The following is a 24232-nucleotide window of genomic DNA, read 5'->3' as shown; positions in this document are numbered from 1 at the left end:
CATGTTAAAAAGCATATTTAGACGGTGGTAAACAGGCTTTCTATGTCTTATATATCTTGCTTGCTATCATTATGTCTACTATATTGGGTAATAGGAGTGTAAAGGTGACTATAGGGGTGTTATTTCATGTCTAGAGGTCTCTAATGTTAAAATGCGTATTTAGAAGGTGGTAAACAGGCTTTCCATGTCTTATATGTCTTACTTACTCTTATTACGTCTACTATATTGGGTAATAGGAGTGTAAAGGTGACTATAGGGGTGTTATTTCATGCCTAGAGGGCTCTAATCATGTTAAAAAGCATATTTAGACGGTGGTAAACAGGCTTTCTATGTCTTATATTTCTTGCTTGCTATTATAATGTCTACTATATTGGGTAATAGGAGTGTAAAGGTGACTATAGGGGTGTTATTTCATGTCTAGAGGGCTCTAATAATGTTAAAAAATAAATAAAATAAGTTTGACACAAATGTAGCCGCTTGTATTTAGCCAAAATATCTAAACACCGATGCCACAACATAACGCTTATTTTCCATTATTTGCAAGTTTTGCGATTGTGCACATATTTTTTTAATCAGATCTGATGGTATCAGTGTCTTTTGATCACAGCATATCATAACAAGTTCAAACCCAAGACCCAAAGCTGTCTTTTGCCCCCCCCCCCCCCCCAATCAGAAGCGACGCGCATCCTGAAGCAGCCAGAGTACCGAGTGATCCAGCGGGGAAGATCGGTGGCGTTTGAGTGCAAAGTCAAGCACGACCCGTCACTGGTGCCGACGATGACCTGGCTTAAGGACCACGGAGAGCTCCCCGATGATGAGAGGTCGGAGCTTGGCTGCTGCTTGACATGAACGTTTGACATTTTATTTGGTAGCAATCACAATTATACAGTATAAATATATATATATATATATATATATATATATATATATATATATATATATATATATATATAAATCCCTGTTGCTAGGCAGAATTTATGGAAAAAATAGCAGAGAAAGGTCTATAAAAATAACAGCACAGGCAACACAGCCTCGTTTCTTCACATTGTTCTGTTGTCAAGCAGATTCATCGTGGACTCCGACAGCCTCACCATCACCGACGTGACGGAGGGTGACGCCGGCGTTTACACGTGCATCATGAACACAACTCTGGATCACGACTCCGCCAGCGCCGAGCTCACTGTTGTCGGTACGATACCTAACCCTTTTACTTGTCTGTACAGTATAAAAACACAGGAAATGTGCTACGTGGAAGTTAAAGCACAGTGGTTTTGGCGACACCTAGTGGTCACAATAATTAATTGAGTTGATGTTGTGACACAGTTGGGCACACACTCTGATTAATAGAGAGCATACCAGACACTGTTTGCTATAGAATACTTCTAATATGCTGTACTCCGTGTCTGTAAGTCATGTGCAAATGTAATGATTGACAATGGTGCTATTTTAGACACAGGTCTTGTTTCATTATAGGACACCAATTATGACTAACTCTAACGAGTCACATACGGTTGAAATATATAAAAAAATACATACATTTTCAGAAAAGTTAGTTACGTTGTTACAAGAATCAAGTCAAACTATTATGAGAATAAAGTTGTCTTCTAACGAGAAAAAAGTTGCAATTTTGTGAGAATAAATATTATATTATGAGATTTTTTTATTTTTTTTATTGATTTGTGCAATTATTTTACAACGACAGACTGCTGCCATGTCTTGCTTGCTATTATTATGTCTACTATATTGGGTAATAGGAATGTAAAGGTAACTATAGGGGTGTTATTTCATGTCTAGAGGGCTCTAATAATGTCAAAAAGCATATTTAGAAGGTCCTAAACAGGTTTTCTATGTCTTATATGTCTTACTTACTCTTATTACGTCTACTATATTGGGTAATAGGAGTGTAAAGGTGACTATAGGGGTGTTATTTAATATCTAGAGGGCTCTAATAATGTTAAAAAGCATATTTAGAAGGTGCTAAACAGGCGTTTGATGTCTTATATGTCTTACTTACTCTTATTATGTCTACTATATTGGGTAATAGGAGTTGAAAGGTAACTATAGGGGTGTTATTTAATATCTAGAGGGCTCTAATAATGTTAAAAAGCATATTTAGAAGGTGATAAACCGGCTTTCCATGTCTTATATGTCTTGCTTGCTGTTATTATATCTATTATATTGGGCAATAGGAGTGTAATGGTGACTATAGGGGTGTTATTTCATGTCTAGAGGGCTCTAATCATGTTAAAAAGCATATTTAGAAGGTGCTAAACAGGCGTTTGATGTCTTATATGTCTTACTTACTTTTATTATGTCTACTATATTGGGTAATAGGAGTTGAAAGGTAACTATAGGGGTGTTATTTAATATCTAGAGGGCTCTAATAATGTAAAAAAGCATATTTAGAAGGTGATAAACCGGCTTTCCATGTCTTATATGTCTTGCTTGCTGTTATTATATCTACTATATTGGGCAATAGGAGTGTAATGGTGACTATAGGGGTGTCTTATTTTCCCTTATTATGTCTACTATATTGGGTAATAGGAGTTTAAAGGTAACTAACTATAGGGGTGTTATTTCATGTGTAGAGGGCTCTAATCATGTCTAATCATATACTGTATATAGACACGCTATATGGGCTCTAATGCCTTTCATTTGACCGTTACTTCTGGTTGTTTCAATATGGCTGACTCACAACTGAATTATGAATTTCACCCCCGGCCGCCAACCCGGCAGAGGTGACCCCCAGGCCGACTGTTGTCAACGGTAAAAACCGAAGCGCACATCATCTTCTCAACGCTCAATCTGAGCGTTGATCTGTCAAGTGAAGCATGTTTTGCTTTTTGAGGATGCTCTTTGATTGTTTGTTTTTTTCATGTATTTTTCTGTGTGAAATGCACCCGAGTATCAAAGTGCAGGTTGTCGGAGTCTTAGACGTCACAGCCGCTTGAGAAAAAGTGGTTTAACCCAAGCACGCATGCAACATCATGAGTGTAGTCTATTCATATGCATGATGTACTGCATGAAGTATCTTGTCATTGAACGTGTACTGTACATGTGACATCACCTCCGCTCTATCGCCATCAGAACGACCCGAACCCCCGACTGACCTGGAGCTGACCGACCAGAAAAAAAGGAGCGTTCAACTCACGTGGATTCCCGGGGATGAGCATAACAGTCCTATTCAAAGTATGTACCGTATGTACCGTATGAGGATAAGCGGCATAGAAAATAAATGAATCAATGAATGGGTTCCTTCCCATTGAAAATGAATGTTCTGTTCACTTGGCGCCCCCTACAGGTGGAGACTGATATGACATTTTCCACGACTAACGTTTAACTTGGTCGTCTCCCAACCTGATGGTTGCTGGTTCTATTCTCAGTCCTGCTGTAACGGTTCAGCATATTTCATGGCCTTTAGAGAGCCAGCAAAGTGGTGATAAACCAGCCTCAATGGTTTTATTCAAAATTATTTCAATTATTTGTGCAATTTACTGTTTACGCTGTACATTGTTGTTCATATTTCATGTCATCTATTTATTCTACACATTATTATTATTATTATTATTATTATTATTATTATTATTATTATTATTATTATTATTATTATTATTATTATATATTATTATATGGGAGCCAGGCAACGACATTTCATTGGCAATTTCACTGCTGTGTTATTGTGCAATGACAATAAAGGAAGTCTATCCGTCCATCCATCCATCCATCCAGCCTTCCATCAATCCATTACCCTCCCGTCCATCCATCTATCTCTCATCCATCCATCCATTACCCTCCTATCCATCCTTCCGTCCATCCATTACCCTCCCATCCGTCCATTCTTCTATCCATCCATCCTTCCATCCATCCATTACCCTCCCATCCATCCATCCTTCCATCCATCCATCCATTACCCATCCATCCATACTTCCATCCATCCATCACCCGCCCATCCATCCATCCATCCTTCCATTACCCTCCCATCCATCCTTCGATAAATCCATCCATCCCTCCATTACCCTCCCATCCATCCTTCCAGCCATTGCCCTCCCATCCATCCATTACCCTCCCATCCATCCATCCATCACCCTCCCATCCATCTATCCATCCATTACCCATCCATTACCCTCCCATCCATCACCCATCCATCCATTACCCTCCCATCCATCCATCCATCCATCTATTACCCATCCATCCATCCTTCCATCCATCCTTCCATCACCCTCCCATCCATCTATCCATCCATTACCCATCCATCACCCTCCCATCCATCCTTCCATCCATCCATTACCCATCCATCCATACTTCCATCCATCCATCACCCTCCCATCCATTCATCCATCCATCCTTCCATAAATCCATCCATCCCTCCATTACTCTCCCATCCATCCATCCTTCCAGCCATTGCCCTCCCATCCATCCATCCATCCATCCATCCATCACCCTCCCATCCATCTATCGTCTGTCCATCCATCTATCCATCCATTACCCATCCATCCATCAAAATATCCATCCATCTATCTATCTATATATTCATCCATCATCCATCCTTCCACCCATTACCCTCCCATCAATCCATCCATCACCCATCCATCCATCCATCCATCCATCCATCCATCCATCCATCCATCCATCCATCCATCTATCCATCCATATATCCTCCATCCATTACCCATCCATCCATCCATCCTTTGCCCTTCCATCCATCCATCTATCATCTATCCATCCATTACCCTCTCATCATCCATATCCATCTATCATCTATCCATCCATTAACCTCCCACCCACCCATCCATCCCTCCATCAAATCCGTGCTCGTTAATCTTTTTCAGTATTAGGGGCGTGTCTCACAAGCCCCTCCTCCAATGCTGTCAGATCACGTTGAATCTTTCAAACATGTCAGGTTCTCAGGTCAGGTTGCAGATAAAAAAAAGAATAGAATGAATAAAATATATGAAATGAATAGAATATATGAAATGAATAGAAGATATGAAATGAATAGAATATATGAAATGAATAGAATATATGAAATTAATAGAAGATATGAAATTAATAGAATATATGAAATGAATAGAATGTATGAAATGAATAAAATATATGAAATGAATAGAATATATGAATATTGTGTTTGTTTTTCCACAGAGTTTGTGATCCAGTTTGAGGACACCCTCCATCACCATCGAGGTCACTGGCACAATCTGACAGAGGTGTCAGGAAGCAAGACCACAGCCCACCTCAAGCTGTCCCCGTACGTCCACTACACCTTCCGAGTCCTGGCCGTCAACTCCATGGGGGTCAGTCAGCCCAGTTTGCCCTCCAAGGTGTTTAAGACGGACGCTGCAGGTAGGAGCTGGAAGCATCTTTGACGTGGTTCCTTGCGTGGACTTTGGTGTGATGTTTATGCCCTTAAAGCTCCAGATGAGAATCCAGCAGATGTGCATGGATTTGGGACAGAACACGACAATCTGGTCATTTCATGGAAGGTACATTCAGATAACGGTTTCATTTTCGCTTTTGGTTTTTGGCTTTTTAGTGATTCCTTGTCTCCTCCAGCCTCTATCAGGTCTGCAGGCTAACGGACCAGGTCTGCATTATCGAGTGATGTGGAGACAGAAGATGATGGACAGCGAGTGGACCGCTGTGACCGTAGCGAACAACTCCAAGTTTGTGGTGTCCGGAACGCCCACGTTTGTTCCGTATGAGATCAAAGTTCAAGCGGTGAACGACTACGGGGCGGCGCCCGAGCCTGCCGTTGCCCACGGTTACTCCGGTGAAGATCGTAAGTCCAACTCTATGACTTTTACTTCCTGTTTTGTTAGTTTTATCACTTCCTGGACTTTTCTGATCTTCTGCGACAGTGCCGGTTTCGGCTCCAGACTCGGTGCAGGCTTACGTGTTGAACAGCACCCTAGCGGAGGTCCACTGGGTGCCCGTCCCTCCCAAACTCATACGTGGATACCTGAAAGGATATCACGTAAGACACCCACCCCGTGTTTGCCAGCACCGATCCACGCCACTGACTGATATTGGTGTACGATACAGGTGTACTACTGGAGAGAGCGCAGCCTCCACAAAAACAACCCCCATCACACGGAGAAGCAGATCCTGACCCTCAACGGGAACCACAGCCACGCCAAGCTGCCTGGCCTGCATCCGTTTAGCCTCTACTCCTTCAACGTCAGGGTCTACAACGGCAAGGGGGAGGGGCCTCCGAGTGCCACCCAGCAGTTTGAGACGCCAGAAGGAGGTAAGGCGAGGGATCGTCTGCCTGCGTGTTGCGTTTGCACGTTTAGAACCACCTGGCAGGGTTTCCTCCAATCAGGCCCCCCCCGATGGACGCCATACCCCAGATAATCCTGAAACTGTAGATCCCTCACCTTTACACTCCTATTAGCCAATATAGTAGACATAATAAGAGCCATCTAGACATGAAATAACACCCCTATAGTCACATTTATACTCCTATTGCCCAATATAGTAGACATAATAATAGCAAGCAAGACATATAAGACATAGAAAGACTGTTTACCACCTTCTAAATATACTTTTAAACATTATTAGAGCCCTCTAGGCATGAAATAACACCCCTATAGTCACCTGTACACTCCTATTACCCAATATAGTAAATATAATAGCAACCAAGACATAGAAAGCTTGTTTATCATCTTCTAAATATGCTTTTTAACATTATTAGAGCCCTCTAGATATGAAATAACACCCCTATAGTCACCTGTACACGCCTATTACCCAATATAGTAGACATAATAAGAGCAAGTAAGACATATAGGACATAGACAGCCTGTCTACCACCATCTAAATATGCATTACAACATTATTAGAGCCTCTAGATATGAAATAACACCCCTATAGTCACCTTGTACACTCCTATTACCCAATATAGTAGACATAATAAGAGCAAGTAAGACATATAGGACATAGACAGCCTGTTTACCACCATCTAAATATGCTTTACAACATTATTAGAGCCCTCTAGATATGAAATAACACCCCTATAGTCACCTGTACACGCCTATTACCCAATATAGTAGACATAATAAGAGCAAGTAAGACATAGACAGCCAGTTTACGACCATCTAAATATACTTTTAAACATTATTAGAGCCCTCTAGACGTGAAATAACACCCCTATAGTCACCTGTACAATCGTATTACCCAATATAGTAGATATAATAATAGCAAGTAAGACATATAAGGCATGGAAAGCTGTCCAAATCCTGTGCTGTAACTTTAAGGTGTGTTGTGGAATCTGTGTGATATTTGGCACACACCTTTAGGGGGCTGATGAGCAAAATGATGAGAAAATGGCCGCCAATTTTGCATGAAGTCTCGGCTGACTCTCGCTGTCCCCGCAGTTCCCGGAGCTCCTTCCTCCCTGACTGTCACCAACACCAACGTAGACTCTCTGAGCCTGGACTGGAAGCCTCCTCATGAGCGCAATGGAGTCCTGACGGGCTACACCCTCAAATATCAGCCAGGTGAGGATGAGGATGAGGATGAGGACTCTGTAGTCTTCTCGGGTTGGCATCTCTGAGGCGCCTCTTCTGGTGGTGCACCCCTAATAAATAATAGAGGGGGAATTAATAAATGTAGATTAAAGTGCACCAATTAACAAATCACCTTTTTGTCATTCCCGCCTTCTGTACCTGAACACTCCCCCCCCTTCATTTCCAAATTCCCATTATCCATTCACTTCCTCCTCCTCTATTCAACCCATACCTCGTCCCCTCACGACCTGCACCCCATCCCTCCACCCGTCCATAGTCAATAGCTCCAATGAGCTGGGTCCAGAGGAGGAGCTGGCCCTGGCCGCCAATGAGACTTCGGTCACTTTGCTCAACCTCAAGTACAGCACGCGCTACAAGTTTTATTTGAATGCCAAAACGCACAAAGGAGTGGGGCCGGCCGTTACGCAGGAAGCGCTCACCATCATGGACGAAGGTAAGGAAGAAGCACCGTCACATGCGGGATCGATATTTGTCTTACTGTATCTCAAGGCTTTCAATTCAAGACATAAGCCAAAAGCACAACTAGAACAGTCCAAACGACAAAACCCAAAAACAACTTCAGTCCCCCTAAATTAATTTGATAATTTGATATTTTTTTTGTATTGATTTAAAAAAATATATATTGTTTTTTTTTTTTTTACAAAAAAAAAAATCTCTTTTGATATAATAAGGCAAAAGCAGGCCTAATAAGCAGGCCTATACGAGCCTACTACTACTAGTAGTAGGGGCTTCAGGCCCCCTAAAATGTTCTTAAGACCCCCTGAATAATTTGGTATTTTTTTACTGATTTTTAAACATTTTTTTTCATTTTTTTACAAAAAAAAATTCTACGAATTTCATATAATAGAGCAAAAGCAGGCTAATAAGCAAGCCAATAAGCAGGCTAATACTAGCCTACTACTAGTAGTAGTTGCAGTAGTAATAATCAGAACAATAATAATGATAGTAATAATGAATTTTGATTTTTTTTGAATGTCTACTTCATTCATTCCATATCCTGCGCATCTCCAAAGGGCTAAGCCCATATAAGGAAGTCCGAGTTCAGTCTGTGCATTGCTTTCATAGCTTAAGCGAGCCCTTCTGTCTGTTATACAGTCTCTTTTTCTCGGCGGGTGGAGGCGGGGCCGCTAGCATGCACACAGAGTGCAGAAGAGTGTAACGTAGTAGAAAAAATAGGACACAAAAAGAGGACATGTGGTCACTCTGGGTTAGCCTAATTCACTGTTGGATAGCCACTGTATGTTTTCAGACATGTAGCGAAGCCTGTCTTCTCTCCAAAGTAGCAAAAAAGGTGGATTTGTAGTCCGTAGAGACTACAAACATGGCAGGAGATGCAGACAAAAGGAGCTTTAGGAGCAAGAAGGTGTGAATTTGTGTTTGCAAGCTTGTTTTCCCATCAAAATGGTGACACCCCCCCCCCCCCCCCCCCCAAAAAACACCGATTCACCTCCATCTCCTCTCCAAGCACTCGTGACTGATGCGGATGACGACATGGGCGCGGGCCAGAGCGGTATCGCTAGCCATGCATGCCTTCCTCCTCCATCCCCAGAGTCCTCATTGTCACGCCTGCTCATGGTCTTTTTTTGTGTCCTTGTGTTGCCTTCACTTGTCCTCGTGCCGTTTGCCGTTGCCGCCCTTCATTTTGTCGCATCATGTCAGCTTCTTTGACAAACGAATGCAAAGAAAAGCCATCCTCGTCCACTTGATCCTTGTCTTCTCTTTTGTGTCGTTCAGCCCCGACGGCGAGTCCTTTCGGGAGTGTTAATTCCTCCGTGGGCGAGGACGGGGTCCTGATCAGTTGGGAGTACTGGGGCCCGGAGAAAAGCATTTCTTTAGAGTACATAGCGGACAACAGTAAGCACCGTCGCCATTACTCCTCATGTAGCATCCCTCTGAGCTGCATAAAAAATTGCTCATTGATTGCAATTGGAGTTCCTTCCATTGATATTTACCACCGGTTTCGGTGAAAAACTGTATGGACTCTCGAACCCCTGCTGGGTGGTGATCACCATCAGACACCTGCAGAAGAACAAGCCACAAAATTAGGTACATCTGCCCGATCTCAAAGAGCTAGCAAAATAATCAGCTTTTTTTATTATTATTTGGCATGTCATCTTGCTAAACGAGGCAACAACATGCATGGAATCCTACATGATGATGTATATGTATGACACGTATATGCAAATAATATACCAATAATAATAATAATATACCAAAGTGCAGCCAAGGGTCTCTAGGGTGTTTTTTTATTTTTCCAAAAACATCTTGAGAATAAGGAATAAAAAAAACAGCTTACATATAAAACAACAGCAGAAATGTATTTATTTATAATTTTTCCACATTTTGTTACATTTTTTGTAACAAAACATTACTTTGTATACTGAAAAATCTGAAGATGCAAGGGCCCACCTTGACATTTAATTTTTTTTAATGAAACTGTTGTACTTCAGAATCAGAATGCCCTTTATTGTCATTTTACATACAGTAGAATGAAATTGCAGCAGCTCCATTTTCATTGCAAGACAGTATGACAGTACAAAATATTGAAATTAGAAGAATAAATAAAATAATTTTTAATTTAATTAATTAATTAATTAAATTAAATTTTTTATTTATTTTTTATTTTTAGTTTTATTTAGTTTTTCTATTTCAATACAAAGCTTTGTATTTTTATTTTATTAATTATTAGCATAAATATTTCAACATTTGCATTCCCATTCTGCCTTTTAGATTTATTTTTCTTGTTTTTTTATTTTTTATTTTTCCAACATTATTACGTGTCACATATTATTATATATTTTTACTTTTAGTTATTATATTTAATTTTTATATTTCAGGACAAAGCTTTGTATTTTTATTTTATTAATTATTAGCGTAAATATTTCAACATTTGCCTTCCTATTTTGCCTTTTTGATTTATTTTTCTTGTTTTTTTTTTTTATTTATTTTTCCAACATTATTACGTGTCACATTTAATTTTTTTGAATGAAACTGTTGTACTTTTCATTGTAGTTTTTATATTTCAGGACAAAGCTTTGTATTTTTATTTTATTAATTATTAGCGTAAATATTTCAACATTTGCCTTCCCATTCTTTTTTTTAAATTTATTTTTCTTGTTTTTTTAAATGTATTTTTCCAACATTATTACGTGTCGCATTTAGTAGTATCATAAGTAGTATAATTAATAATAATAATAATTAATTATTAATTTTGGGGGGGGGAAAAATACTATAATAAATTATAAATAATATATACACTATAATAATATACAAATATAAATAAATATAAATAATATATATAATATAATATATAAATAATATATATAATATATATAAATAATATATAATATATATGAATAAATACTTTTTTTAAAAAAGGACATGTTTTTTGTAAAACTGTACCATTTATTGTATATTTTTGGTAAAAATATATTTCTACAAATATCAACTTGGTTGCACTTTGGACAGCCCTGGTATTGTGTGTGTGTGTATAAAAATAGAGTGTATACATGCACGTGTCAATCCAAAATGAGTGTTTGTGAAATGCATGCAGCTGCATGGCAGCAAAAGAAGAATATTTGCTTTGTGCTGCGGTATCATATTGTTCTGTGTACGGTGAGATGGTGCAGGTGTACCTAATAAAGTGATTATTGACAGTATGACAATAGAGGGATAGTTGTAGTTGAATGGTTCTAGATTCCATCATGTCACCATGAAGCTGCAGGACAGGATGTGGTGTCCCAGCCATGTGTTGTGTTGTATGGGCCGCCCCCCCTCCCGCAGGTGAAGACCAGGTGTGGCAGAAAAAGCCGGTGAACGCCTCTCACAGCTTTGTGCTGAGGGGCCTCAAGGAGGGTGTGTCCTATAGGGTGCGCTTGGCGGCCAAAGGTCTGGCCGAGCAAGAGCCCCACCGCTCCAAGGAGCTCGTGGTGACGGTACCAGGTGAGGGCGGCTCTCCCGGGCCCCGCTGGAGCTTTGCATGTTGCGTTAGGCTGCCTTCACACTCCAGCTTTGCCACTCATCAAAAACATACTCTCTCTTTGTGACTTCACTTTACTCTTTCCGCCGCAGTCTAATCATCCAAAATATTCCAAAATTCCGACTTTACTTGTTGTTTTGTTTGCTTCCCATCATATTAGTACTTTTTTAAAAATTATATATTTTTTCTTGAATTCATTAATAATTCTTTTATTTTTTTTCTCTACTGTAAAGCATCTTTGAGTACTCTGAAAAGCGCTATACAAATAAAATTATTAATATTTTTTTATTTGTATTTATTATGTTATTGTATTTATATTTATTATTATATTTAATATATTTTATTATTAATATTTTAGCTCAATGATACTACAAGGACATGTTTAGCTTAAGCTTTTCATGTTGTTGTAGTTTTCCTGTTAAACGTGAACGCAGCATGGACTACATTGTGATGTTGGAAAGTGTGCCGGGTGGGCGTGGCTTTGATGCTAGTGGTTGCTCAGTGAGGCGTTCAAGATCGTGTCGATTCATATGTACATTGGATCACCGTTCAACACCCTGCTAATCCGTGGATTTTTTTGTGACATTTTTTTTTATTATTTGTAGGATTATCACGATAAAAACTCTTATTCAGACTCTTTGTGGAGGCGGGGCTAATAGTGGGTGGTAGCACCAAATTAGCTTCGTGCCAAAGCACATGCTAACATGAAAGGTGAGCGCATTTGTTGGTAAGTAGTATAGAGGAAAATAGTCTTCAAATCTTAAGAAGTAATAACATTCCCCACTGAAGTCCTTCAACGCATCATAGTATGACGCTAAGATGAAGTTCATATATGATGCTAAGTCCTTCCAGGCAATTAGCGTGGATAATATAGACATGGCTAGCTTGTAGCATTAGCCCGACAACCATGCTAAAGGCTGGAACGGGACTCCCATTCATGTGTTCATCCATCCAATGGTGAGTAGTTGTACATTTCACACCGGAAATGTGTTTATTATTTAGGGATGGAAGCCGGATTGTATCGTAGGGGGACAATACCCAAAATCAGAGAAGAAGGTCATCATCAAGCTAGCAGGCTTGCTAGCATTTTCAGTGCAAGACAGTATGACAGTACAACATATACAAATTAGAAGAATAAATAAAGAATAAATGGAAGAATTTTAAAATATTTTTTTATTTTTAGTTAGATTTAGTTTTTATATTTCAGGACAAAGCTTTTTATTTTTATTTTATTAATTATTAATGTAAATATTTCAACATTTGTCTTCCTATTCTGCCTTTTTGATTTATTTTTCCAACATTATTACGTGTCACATTTAATTTTTTTTGAATGAAACTGTTGTACTTTTCATTGTAGTTTTTATATTTCAGGACAAAGCTTTGTATTTTTATTTTATTGATTATTAGCGTAAATATTTCACCATTTGCCTTCCCATTCTTCCTTTTTTATTTTTTTTTCTTGTTTTTTATATAATTTTTAAATTTTATTTTAATTTTTTTATTATGTGTAGCATTTAGTAGTATCATAAATAGTATAATGTAGAGGCATCCAATCCTTTTCTATGGATGGTCAGGTACTGAAAAAACAAAAGATGCAGGGGCCACTTTGATATATTATAAAATATTTGACTTATTTTGTTCACTTTGGGGGGTTAAAAAATACCATAATAAATTATAAATAATATATAATATAATATATAATATATAATATAATAATATATAATATGTATTATTAATGAATAATTGCAAAAATGAAAAAAAATTGTAAAAATGTAGCATTTATTGGATATTTTTGGTTAAAATATATTTATACAAATATCAGTTAATATCAAATTTTAAAAATGGGGGGTAAAAAATACTATAATAAATTATAAATAATATATAATATAATATATAATATGTATTATTAATGAATAATTGTAAAAATGAAAAAAAGATTTTTTTTGTAAAAATGTAGCATTTATTGTATATTTTTGGTAAAAAATATATTTATACAAATATCAGTTATTTATATCAAATTTTAAAAAATGGGGGTAAAAAATACTATAATAAATTATAAATAATATATAATAATATATATAAATAAAAATAAAAAAATATATAAATATACATAAATATCTAATATAATATAAATTCACACCGGAAATGTGTTTAATAGGCGTGTGAGGCATATTTAGGAATGGAAGCCGGATCGTATCGTAGGTATCAAGGTAGCAGGAAGATTCGGAGGGTTGCGTTCAAAGTACTGTCGACATTTTTATGTGCTTAACAACAATATTTTTTTACTTTTCCGTGGAGCGTGACCCTCGTGTCAGAAACAGTAAATGTGTGTGTGAGTGTCACATGTCACTTCTAATTCCCAAGTTAACCAATCATGACGTAGCAACGAGTAACGACTAAAGCAACGCTTCCATTCAGGAACCTACTAGAAGCAGAGTAGATGCTCCTCATTCACAATTCCACTCAGAGATTGGAGGTGAAAGCGTGATCCTCTCCTCCTTCTTCTCCTCCTCAGCCGTGGCCAGCAGACAGGTGGACATCGCCACGCAGGGTTGGTTCATTGGCCTGATGTGCGCCATCGCCCTCCTGATCCTCATCCTGCTCATCATCTGCTTCATCCAGAGGAACAAAGGAGGCAAATATCCAGGTTAGGACCCCATTCAACTTTATATTGGCAGGGAAAAATCATCTTATTATAGTAGCAGGGCCTTGAACTATTTAAAAAAAAATTGATCGTGATTAATCACCTTTAATCCATAGTTAACTCACATTAATCAAATTTAATTGCAGATAGAAAATGTGTATCTATAATAAGTAGGGGACAACAACTACAACAACAACAACTACAATGATAATTACATCAAATTTTATGTAAAAGGATATCAATTTGGGAACTATTGGCCATTATTTAAAACAATACAATCAACAGCCATATTTTTATATTACTATTTTTCTTTATTATTAGCATATTAGCTCTTAGACACGCCCACAAATGTTCAGCAAATACAAAATGGGAGCGAGTGAGACCTCTCACACTGAAGCAAATTGGATTACAGTGTCAGTTCAAAATGAGATTTGTTTATTTATGATACTGGTTCTATGACTATAGGGGTGTTATTTCATGTCAAGAGTGCTCTAATGTTAAAAAGTGACTTTAGAAGGCAGCAAACAGGGTTTGTATGTCTTATTTTCTTCTATTATGTCGACTATATTGGGTAATAGGAGCGTAAAGGTGACTATAGGGGTGTTATTTCATGTCTAGAGTGCTCTAATGTTAAAAAGTGACTTTAGAGGGTAGCAAACAGGGTTTGTATGTCTTATTTTCTCCTATTATGTCTACTATATTGGGTAATAGGAGTGTAAAGGTGACTATAGGGGTGTTATTTCAATGTCTAGAGTGTTCTAATGTTGAAAAAAAGTGAATTTAGAAGGTGGTAAACGCTTATTTTATCTTATAATTTATTATTTTATTTCTTATTGTATTTTGTCATTATTGTTAATAATGTTAAAAAGCATATTTAGAAGATGATAAACAGACTTTCTATGTCTTATATGTCTTACTTGCTCATATTATGTCTACTATATTGGGTAATAGGAGTTTAAAAGTGACTGTAGGGGTGTTATTTCATGCCCAGAGTGCTCTAATGTTAAAAAGCTAATTTAGAAGGTAGCAAACGGGGTTTGTATGTCTTATTTTCTCTTATTATGTTTACTGTATTGGGTAATAGGAGTGTAAAAGTGACTATAGGGGTGTTATTTAATGTCTGGAGTGCTCTACTGTTAAAAAGTGTATTTAGAAGGTAGCAAACAGGGTTTGTATGTCTTATTTTCTCCTATTATGTCTACTATGTTGGGTAATAGGAGTGTAAAGGTGACTATAGGGGTGTTATTTCATGTCTAGAATGCTCTATTGTTAAAAAGTGACTTTAGAAGGTAGCAAACGTGGTTTGTATGTCTTATTTTCTTCTATTATGTTGATTATATTGGGTAATAGTAGTGTAAACGTGGCTATAGGGGTGTTATTTCATGTCTAGAGGGCTCTAATAATGTTAGAAGGTATATGTAGAAGGTCATAAACAGGTTTTCTATGCTCTAACTACCAAAGTATTCCAGTATGGGTTGTATTGCGGTTGTGCTGTCTAACAAAGTGTCATGTTTTCCATGCAGTCAAAGAGAAGGAGGACGCTCATACAGACCCGGAGTTCCAGCCCATGAAGGATGAAGACTGTACTTTTGGGGAATACAGGTGAGAGTAAACACACTCGAGGCTCAGTAGTGACCTTGACCGCCACCCCAGAACCCTTTTAAACCCATCAAGTCGTCCCTGGACACTCTGCCCGTCTTTTGCCCGTCTTTTCAACAACACCAAGTGACATCAACAGGAAGTGGCTCCGCTACGGTAAAGCAAAGGATGTGTGGTCGTTCTGGGATTTGGGACATCCCGGATGGCACCGGCCCGAGTCTTTGATGGGACTTTTTTGGTGTCAGAAGCGGGATTCTTTAGGTTCTCAGGATAAAATGAGTTTCTTGACAAAAAGACACAAGTGCATTCAAAGAATTTGCGTGCAACATAAAAGTCACCCGAAGCCCCTCCTCTTCCTCTAATAAGCTACTCAAGACAGTCATGTGCACTCGGGGTGTAACGTTACGCCATGATCGTGATTTAGTACGTAACTTTTTTTTCAGTTTTTATTACGTGCATTCTTAGCTGTATTATTTTACCTGTTTGTATATCTTTAGAACACACAGAAGAGAGAAAGAGGTGTGTTTTTGTCTTGTATAAGGATTGTCAACAATCCACAAAAGTGCACTTTTTCGTGAAAGAAAGGAAAACGCGAGTGTGAATTATTTTTTATTTTTTGTCGTGTTATTATAGTCGTCCTGCCCCCATATCTCCTGAATCCAAGTCTTCCTACCCGGAGACGTGAACCACAAAAGAGGCTTTTCAAACTCTCCCTGGCACTATTGCAAACCGAAGTCGACACGGAGGTGTATACGTGTACCGCAAATACGCTAATCGTTACACCCCGAGCGTCGACCCTCTCTTGCTATGCTCTTAGCATCCTTTGAAGCACTTTACATATTTTCTATGTGCTTTATTTGTGTCATGTACACACACAATAACTCCAAACTAACAAAAAAAAAACTACTTGAGTTTATATTTGATATTCTTTGTTTTCTATCGTGTGTACCCAAATGTACATAATATGCACAAGAAATACTATATATATATATATGCATGGTGTATAAAAACTGCATCATGTACATGCAAGAATACTACTGTACTGTATGTACACACGCATGTACCACAGTTCCAGTGCATGGTGGATTTGCGTTTCATAACATAACAGTCGTGCTTTCCATAAGCCAAGTCTATTTTTCTTGGGAGAAAAATCCATGCAAAAATGTGTCAGATTGTCATATTCATGGTAATCATATGAAGGAATATTCGGGTCACACCTGTAGTCGTGTACTACGAGAATACCGCTGTATTGTTGTGGTGCGAAAAATGTCATAAGGGAATGTGGGCCAAAAAATGTCACACAAGTTGCAAAAATAAGGGAAAATAACAAAAAAATTCAATATTACATGACATTTTTGACATTCTTGTAATTTGGGGTGTCAAAACATGACAAGATTTCTTGTTCAGAGTGGGCACTCGATGATGATGATAAATAAATAAATGAATGTATTGCCATGTGCATGCGTGTCTGTTTTCCTCCAAATAGACAGGAGGAGGTTTCACTCTGCCATTGCTCTTCAGCACCTTGGCACGTTTGTTGCATTGATCAGCAGCACAGTTTCACTTTTAGGTGCTAATTTGGATTCAGAAAAAGCTGATTTAATAATAATATTATTATTGTTGTTAATAATATTAATAATTTAATTAATAAATATTATTTTAATAATATTATTATTATTGCCAATTATATTAATAATAATTTAATTAACAATAATTTTAATAAGAATAGTATTATTATAATAGTATTATTAGGTTATAATAATATTAATATAATATTAATATGACAATATTGACAATAATTTAATTAATAATTATTTTAATAATAATAACATATTTATATTGTTGTTGTATTAAAATAATTATTAATTAAATTATTGTCAATATTGTCATATTATTATATTAATATTATTATAACCTAATAATACTATTATAATAATACTATTCTTATTAAAATTATTATTAATTAAATTAATTAATTATTATTAATTATTAAATAATTATTATTAATTATTATAATAGTATTATTAGGTTATAATAATATTAATATAATATTAATATGACAATGTTGACAATAAATTAATTAATAATTATTTTAATAATAATAACATATTATTTATATTGTTGTATTATTAAAATAATTATTAATTAAATTATTGTCAATATTGCCATATTAATATTATATCAATATTATTATAACCTAATAATACTATTATAATAATACTATTCTTATTAAAATTATTCTTATTAAAATATTATCAATTAAATTATTATTAATATAATTGGCAATAATATATAAATATATAAATAGTAACAATAATAATATTGTTGCTATGTATTATTTTGTTAATTGTTATTGTTAATAATAATATTAACAATAATTTCATTATTTTAATAACAACAACAATAATAATGATAATGCGGTATTATTATTATTAAAATAATAATTATTAAATTATTATTAATATAAATATTATTAACAACAATAATATTATTTTTGTTATGATTATTATTATAGATAGTACATTAGGGGATTTCTGGAAGGGGTGAAATGACCTTCCAAATATGATGGTGATTGTACGTCTGGCAACACTGCTCGTCATATTCTGCTCTTCCTTTGGGATGAAGACGTGTTTTTGGTTATTTCCTAAATAGAAATGTCAAGTTTGTTTGGTGTGTGATCTGTCTGAGCCTTGGGAGAGGTAAGGGGGTGTTATGTGCTATTTATGTGTGTGTGTGTTTGGGTGTCGGGGGTCATCATCGGTCAGCAGCATGTGGTCATCGAGCCGTCATGGTGTCCATTAACGTACACACAATCCTTACAAATCCAAACGCTGCCACCCTTTTACTATTTAGATTCCTCAGGATTAACTTAAACGTGAGCAATGTCCACATACCGGAAATTACGTCCTCTCTCCGGTTATCACAGCCGCCCATTTTGCTGTATGCATTTAACAAAGTAAATAATTATCAAATAAATTCTACATTTTTGCTTTTTTCCAAATATTTCTACTTTTTCCTTAAATAATTTTCATACATTTTTCCCAAGTATTACCCCTTTATTCCCATAATACTTCCACTTTATTTCCATGATAAAATAACTAGTATTTTTCCAAACATGACTACTTTATTATTATATTTTTTGGGCATAATGTTTTGACTTTTAAAGAATAACATCCTATTTTCTTTAATATTTCAACTGTATACTACAAAAAATATTTTTCTCATAATTTAAGTTTTTTTTTACAATTCTTTTCATGTTTTGTCTTTATTTTCATAATAAAAAAACAGCAAACTTTAACAGCAGCAACGAATTGCAAAATCAGCAGTAATTTCCAAGAATAAAGTCAAAATATTAAGACAACAAGAACATTTTATGAGCTTAATGTTGTCATTTTAGGAGTGAAAATAATGTAAATTTATTAGTATTTTTTTGGTAGAATTAAAGTATGATATTATGGGAATAAAGTCATAATGTTATGAAAAGAAAATTGATTTGGATTATAACAGCCTTGACATCCCTTAAAATCTTTATTTTAATTGGTTTTATTTTTTATACTTTTATTGCTTTGCTTCTTGTTTTTAATATTTTAATATATATTTTACTATTTTATTTCTTATTAGATTTTTTAGGTTTGGATTAAATTCCTTTTGTACCTTTTATTTATTGTATTTTATTTTTACTGTGCTCTGTCTGTACTGTCTGTGCAGCACTATGGAAACTCTGTTTATAAAACGTGCTATATAAATAAAGTGGATTGGAAAAAGGAAGTTGAAATATTTGGAAAATGTCAAAAAATATATATTGTATATGAAATATAGAGTATATGATGTTTAAGTATTTTTTAAAAATAAGACAGTGGCCAAGTTGCATTCTTTTATTTCATCACAACATGGCCCCCCATTGGGTTTGTGATGATGCTTTGGAAGTTGTTTTGCTGCTTTTCTGATTCCCATCATGGCCTTTGCGTGTGTGTGTGTGTGTGTGTGTGTGACGCTACCAACACATCATGTCTATACTGGTTTCAAGGGGAATCCACCAGACTCATCCGCTTGATGTTTATTCCTCTTTTGCCTGACTGAAACCAACCATTCATACCAAATATGTTTTTTTTAGTCATGGAGCTAACCCCATTCAAAGTCTAAAATCAATGATTGACAGGTGCCCCATGTTTAAAAAAAAAAAAAAAAGTCACGGCGGCGTCCATCTCACCTGCTAACTGCATGTTTTCTCCCTCAGTGACAATGAGGACCATAAACCTTTAAAAGGGAGCCGCACGCCATCGAGCGGGACGGTTAAGCGAGACGACAGTGACGACAGTTTAGTGGACTACGGGGAAGGAGGTGATGGCCAGTTCAACGAGGACGGCTCCTTTATCGGCCAGTATAGCGGAAAGAGTGCCAGCCGGGATGCCGTCGAGGGCCCGGAGAGCTCGGAGGCGCCGTCCCCGGTTAACGCCATGAACTCTCTTCTGCCCGCTTTTTAGTGGAAGCCGTGTAAAACTGAAAAACAATACATAGGTACATTCAGGTATGCTACACATGACGATATGAGCAATGGGTACTGAAGTAAAATACGAACAAATATGTCATCAAATGTAAATAGTATCAATGGAATATCGTACATAAGGATATAAAATTCAATAAACGTACAGTTTGTGCTTGTTCAAGAACAACACAAACGAGGATGGCTGGAGATAAGATGCGACTGTCTCCACCAGACACCGTGTAAACAAAAATGGCCGATTCAAATTAACTTTATGACTAAACAGCCGACCACAATTAACACAACCACTAGAGGGTGCCAAATACACGAAATAAATCACATACTAATTTGAGGGACAGAACAAACTCTTTTGTGTGATGCGCACTCGACCGACGTCACAAAGATCACAAACGAAATTCATTTCATTAATACGTTAATAATTAGCCATAACCTCTTATTACTATGTTCAAATAGTAAACAAACATTACCACGTCACTACAATGCAGTACCTAGTACAGGAAATAGCCCACACGGCTTTTAATCAACAGTAGTGTGCTAACGTCACTTATTTGCTTCTACATTATCAGCTAATATTAGCATATTTGCCTCTTGTTAGCAAGAATATGAGCCAAAAAAATGCTAAATTAGCTCCTAATACCGCAGAAAAACACAAATTTCACGTGTTCATTCATCGCCATTGACGCCTGCCAAAGTACGTAGCCAAACCTCGACTAGCTAACATCGTGCTAACATCGTTATTTCCCGAAATTACTTGGAATCACTCACTCAGTAAATCCATTTAATCAATAAAAATCGACCTAAAATCGGCTTATATTAAGACACTAAGTTAATCATCCATTAAAACGTTTTTTTAGCCTCCACTGGCTAGCTGGTTTAGCTAGTTGCATGCTAGGTTAATTGCCGACAAATTGTCCACAAGTATAAATATAGGTGTTAATGTTTGTTTGACAGCCGGGATAGGCACTAGCATACCCCCGCGACCCTCGTGAGGATAAGCGGCATAGAAAACCAGTTAGCACGATAGCGAGCAGTATCACTCAAACACAGTTTTAGCGGTAAGTGCTAATGTAAAACATACAAGGCAAGAGTTGGCGGGTTTGCTAGTCAGCTAGTTAGCTTGTTAGCAAGGTTACAACAATTTTGTGTAAAACCTTCTAGTTGCTAACCCTACTTTTACCAAACGTTAATTCAGTGTAAAAGTTAATTGGGCAGTACATAAACTATTGCACAAAGCTAAAAGGACAAGGTTTTCCTAGTTAGCGTGCTAATTCATGTGTCCGTTAGCTATGTCGACCCACACTCGGAAAGCTAGTTTGCTAATGTAAAACGTACAAGGCAAGACTTGGCGGGTTTGCTAGTCAGCTAGTGATTTATCAGCTAGCTAGTTAGCAAGGTTACAACAATTTCTTGTAAAACCTTCCAGTTGCTAACCCTACTTTTACCAAACGTTAATTCAGTGTAAAAGTTAATTGGGCAGCTAGCTACTGTAGCTAGCATCAGCATCAAAAGGACAAGGTTTTCCTAGTTAGCGTGCTAAGTCATTTGTCCGTTAGCTATGTCGACCCACACTTGGAAAGCTAGTTTGCGTTTCAACAGAACTGAGGAGGAAGCCGTTGCATTTTAGCTAGCAGAACATAGCCTTGCTCGCTAACCAACAAAAAAAAAAATGTTTTTTTTATTAAACTTTTCTTCGGCCTTGATAGGATTCCAGTTGTCTTATGTCGCGATTGGAACAACAAAGCGAGACGTTAGCACACTACTGTACGTAGCAATAGCACGCTAGAGATGCTAACCATACATGTTCAGGTGTCATCGCTCTGGATGAAGATGCTGCATGGCATGTCATGTGACCTCCCCGCCTTTCCACCCCCGCCTGCATGCAACCTTTGCTTATGGCGCTTGATATGAATGACTGGGTTAGCCGTCACATGCTAGTGCCTTGAATTCACACACTACACTCCATCTTCACATGAAACAAGCTTGGGCAGAAGAGTGTGGAATGTGGACATGATTAAATAAAACCCGAAAAAAGTAAAATTACTCACCCCAACAGACTTTGAAAGGACAAGGAAAAGGTTATTACGCTATTCCCAATTTCACAGATTTTCAAAAATTCATTAACAAAGAAATAATGCTATTTCCTTGTTATTGTTTAGTCATAGTTATATTCATATTTGTGCCACTTTTTATGCAATATTAAGTCAAAACAAGGCATTCAAAGAGATGTAGTATCCTACACTCATCACAAGGTGTCAGTGCTGTTACACTGGCGAGCCAATCGCCACTACAGGAAGTACTGTACAGAAACAGGAAGTAACAAAAAAACCCAAGGAACTCTCTCAATGCTAGCATGTGAGAGTCGATATCTTATTCTCTTTTATTTTGTCTACTATATTGCGTAATAGAGGTATAAAGGTGACTATAGGGGTGTTATTTCATGTCTAGAGGGCTCTAATTATGTTCAAAAGTCTATTTAGAAGGTGGTAAAGAGTTGTTTTTTTTTTTTTACCAAAAATAATCAATTTATAAATAAGGATTCTACTTTTAAGAAGTTCCCTTATCACGGTTGGGTAACGAAGCGTCTTAAACGAGGGAGTACTGTCTTGCTTTTCCAAAAATACAAAAAAAAAACATCTTTAGAGGTTTGATGATGCTGGTGTGCGTGTTTTTTTTTTTTGTTGTGATGTGTGTCTCTTAGCGGGAGTACACGCTAAACTAGCAAACCTGTTTTCAGGAAAGGTGGATTATAGATTTTGGTGCAAATGTGGGTTAAGGGGCAGGCTGTGCTTTTATAAATGGCTTATAAGGGGTTAATCATGTTACATAGCGTTACATGGCGTTACGTGGCGCCGCGCAATGCTACATGCTGTGTATTTCACTTGTATTATTATTATTATTACCAACTTTGGGTGAATGAGACGGCCAAATTCATAATTCATAATGCTTGCATTCAATGTTTTAAGGCCTTGGGGGAGGTCTTGCTCTGCTTATGTAATCCTGTGTAGTACATCCAGGATGAACGACTGGTACTAACGATGCTTGACAGCCGTTAACGGGATCAAGGTTTGTTTTTTTTCTTAACTTGCATCAAGTTTGACTTGTTTTTTCTTTTTTTTTTTATTTCCATAATCCTTGAATATTTGTCTTTGAAAATTGTAAATAAAGTTAGATGGATTGTACAGACAGCCTTTTTGTTCTTGTGCATGCTTCAACTTGTTCATAGAACTGTATTAAATACCGACATGTAGAGAATATATATATATATAAATAATTATAAATACAAATGTGAGCATTTCTTGCTGTGTATGATGTACATAAGTTGTACTGTGATACAAATAATATACGCTTGATTTCCTTCTTTTTTTATGATGACCTTATTTGGTGGCATATTTGATGTATTATTTCCAGATTTCATATTGTTTTGTATTTAAGATGCAGATTTGTACTAACACAACAAAACGTTCTCGGTCGCTATTCAATGTATTCTTTATTGTAGTGCCAGTATGGAATCCACAGAACGAATAAATAATAATTTGCTTTCATCTCTGAGTAATGATGCTTTTTTTTTCATGCTTTTAGAAGCCTGGATCATTTATACTTATATATATTATATATTTTTTATATTATATATATGTATAAATATATATATATATATATTCATTCATTCATTATATAATATATATTATACTTTTTTTTTTTACAAAAATAAAATCACATTTTATATAATAGGGCAAAAGCAGGCTAATAAGCAAGCCAATAAGCAGGCTAATACTAGCCTACTACTACTACTACTAGTAGTAGTACTAATAATCATTCATTCATTTTCTACCGCTTATCCTCATGAGGGTCGCGGGGGTGCTGGAGCCTATCCCAGCTGTCTTTGGGCAAAAGGCGGGGTACACCCTGGACTGGTGGCCAGCCAATCACAGGGCACATATAGACAAACAACCATTCACACTCACATTCATACCTATGGACAATTT

At 36.6% G+C, this 24232-nt stretch overlaps 1 protein-coding gene and 1 long non-coding RNA gene across 15 annotated transcripts in view; one reads left to right on the top strand and one right to left on the bottom strand.

Annotated features, from left to right (window-relative positions):
• LOC131138918 (neuronal cell adhesion molecule-like) overlaps nucleotides 1–23757 on the top strand; it is an 80052-nt gene extending 56295 nt beyond the window's left edge. For 3 of the 14 annotated variants that reach the window (XM_058088286.1, XM_058088291.1, XM_058088287.1), the window contains 17 exons: nucleotides 674–821; nucleotides 1065–1189; nucleotides 2737–2766; nucleotides 3088–3189; nucleotides 5140–5340; nucleotides 5410–5480; nucleotides 5551–5776; nucleotides 5856–5971; nucleotides 6040–6244; nucleotides 7371–7493; nucleotides 7780–7956; nucleotides 8989–9033; nucleotides 9258–9377; nucleotides 11307–11465; nucleotides 14018–14149; nucleotides 15670–15748; nucleotides 19983–23757. In XM_058088286.1, the coding sequence (XP_057944269.1) occupies nucleotides 674–821; nucleotides 1065–1189; nucleotides 2737–2766; nucleotides 3088–3189; nucleotides 5140–5340; nucleotides 5410–5480; nucleotides 5551–5776; nucleotides 5856–5971; nucleotides 6040–6244; nucleotides 7371–7493; nucleotides 7780–7956; nucleotides 8989–9033; nucleotides 9258–9377; nucleotides 11307–11465; nucleotides 14018–14149; nucleotides 15670–15748; nucleotides 19983–20229 (2306 nt within the window). In that variant the 3' untranslated portion in view covers nucleotides 20230–23757. The remainder of the gene's footprint in view (nucleotides 1–673; nucleotides 822–1064; nucleotides 1190–2736; nucleotides 2767–3087; nucleotides 3190–5139; nucleotides 5341–5409; nucleotides 5481–5550; nucleotides 5777–5855; nucleotides 5972–6039; nucleotides 6245–7370; nucleotides 7494–7779; nucleotides 7957–8988; nucleotides 9034–9257; nucleotides 9378–11306; nucleotides 11466–14017; nucleotides 14150–15669; nucleotides 15749–19982) is intronic. The other 11 variants (XM_058088288.1, XM_058088298.1, XM_058088292.1 and 8 more) reach the window with 6 other exon arrangements.
• LOC131138919 (uncharacterized) lies at nucleotides 13464–20550 on the bottom strand. The gene is made up of 3 exons (XR_009132167.1): nucleotides 20396–20550; nucleotides 19956–20245; nucleotides 13464–14111 (listed from the first exon to the last, which is right to left on the bottom strand). It is a non-coding gene; the product is annotated as an uncharacterized LOC131138919 (long non-coding RNA).
• Nucleotides 23758–24232: the final 475 nt, after the last annotated feature.

This window comes from Doryrhamphus excisus, chromosome 11, assembly GCF_030265055.1.
Source record: "Doryrhamphus excisus isolate RoL2022-K1 chromosome 11, RoL_Dexc_1.0, whole genome shotgun sequence".
Classification (NCBI taxonomy): domain Eukaryota; kingdom Metazoa; phylum Chordata; class Actinopteri; order Syngnathiformes; family Syngnathidae; genus Doryrhamphus; species Doryrhamphus excisus.
This window is presented reverse-complemented; position numbering and strand designations above follow the sequence as displayed.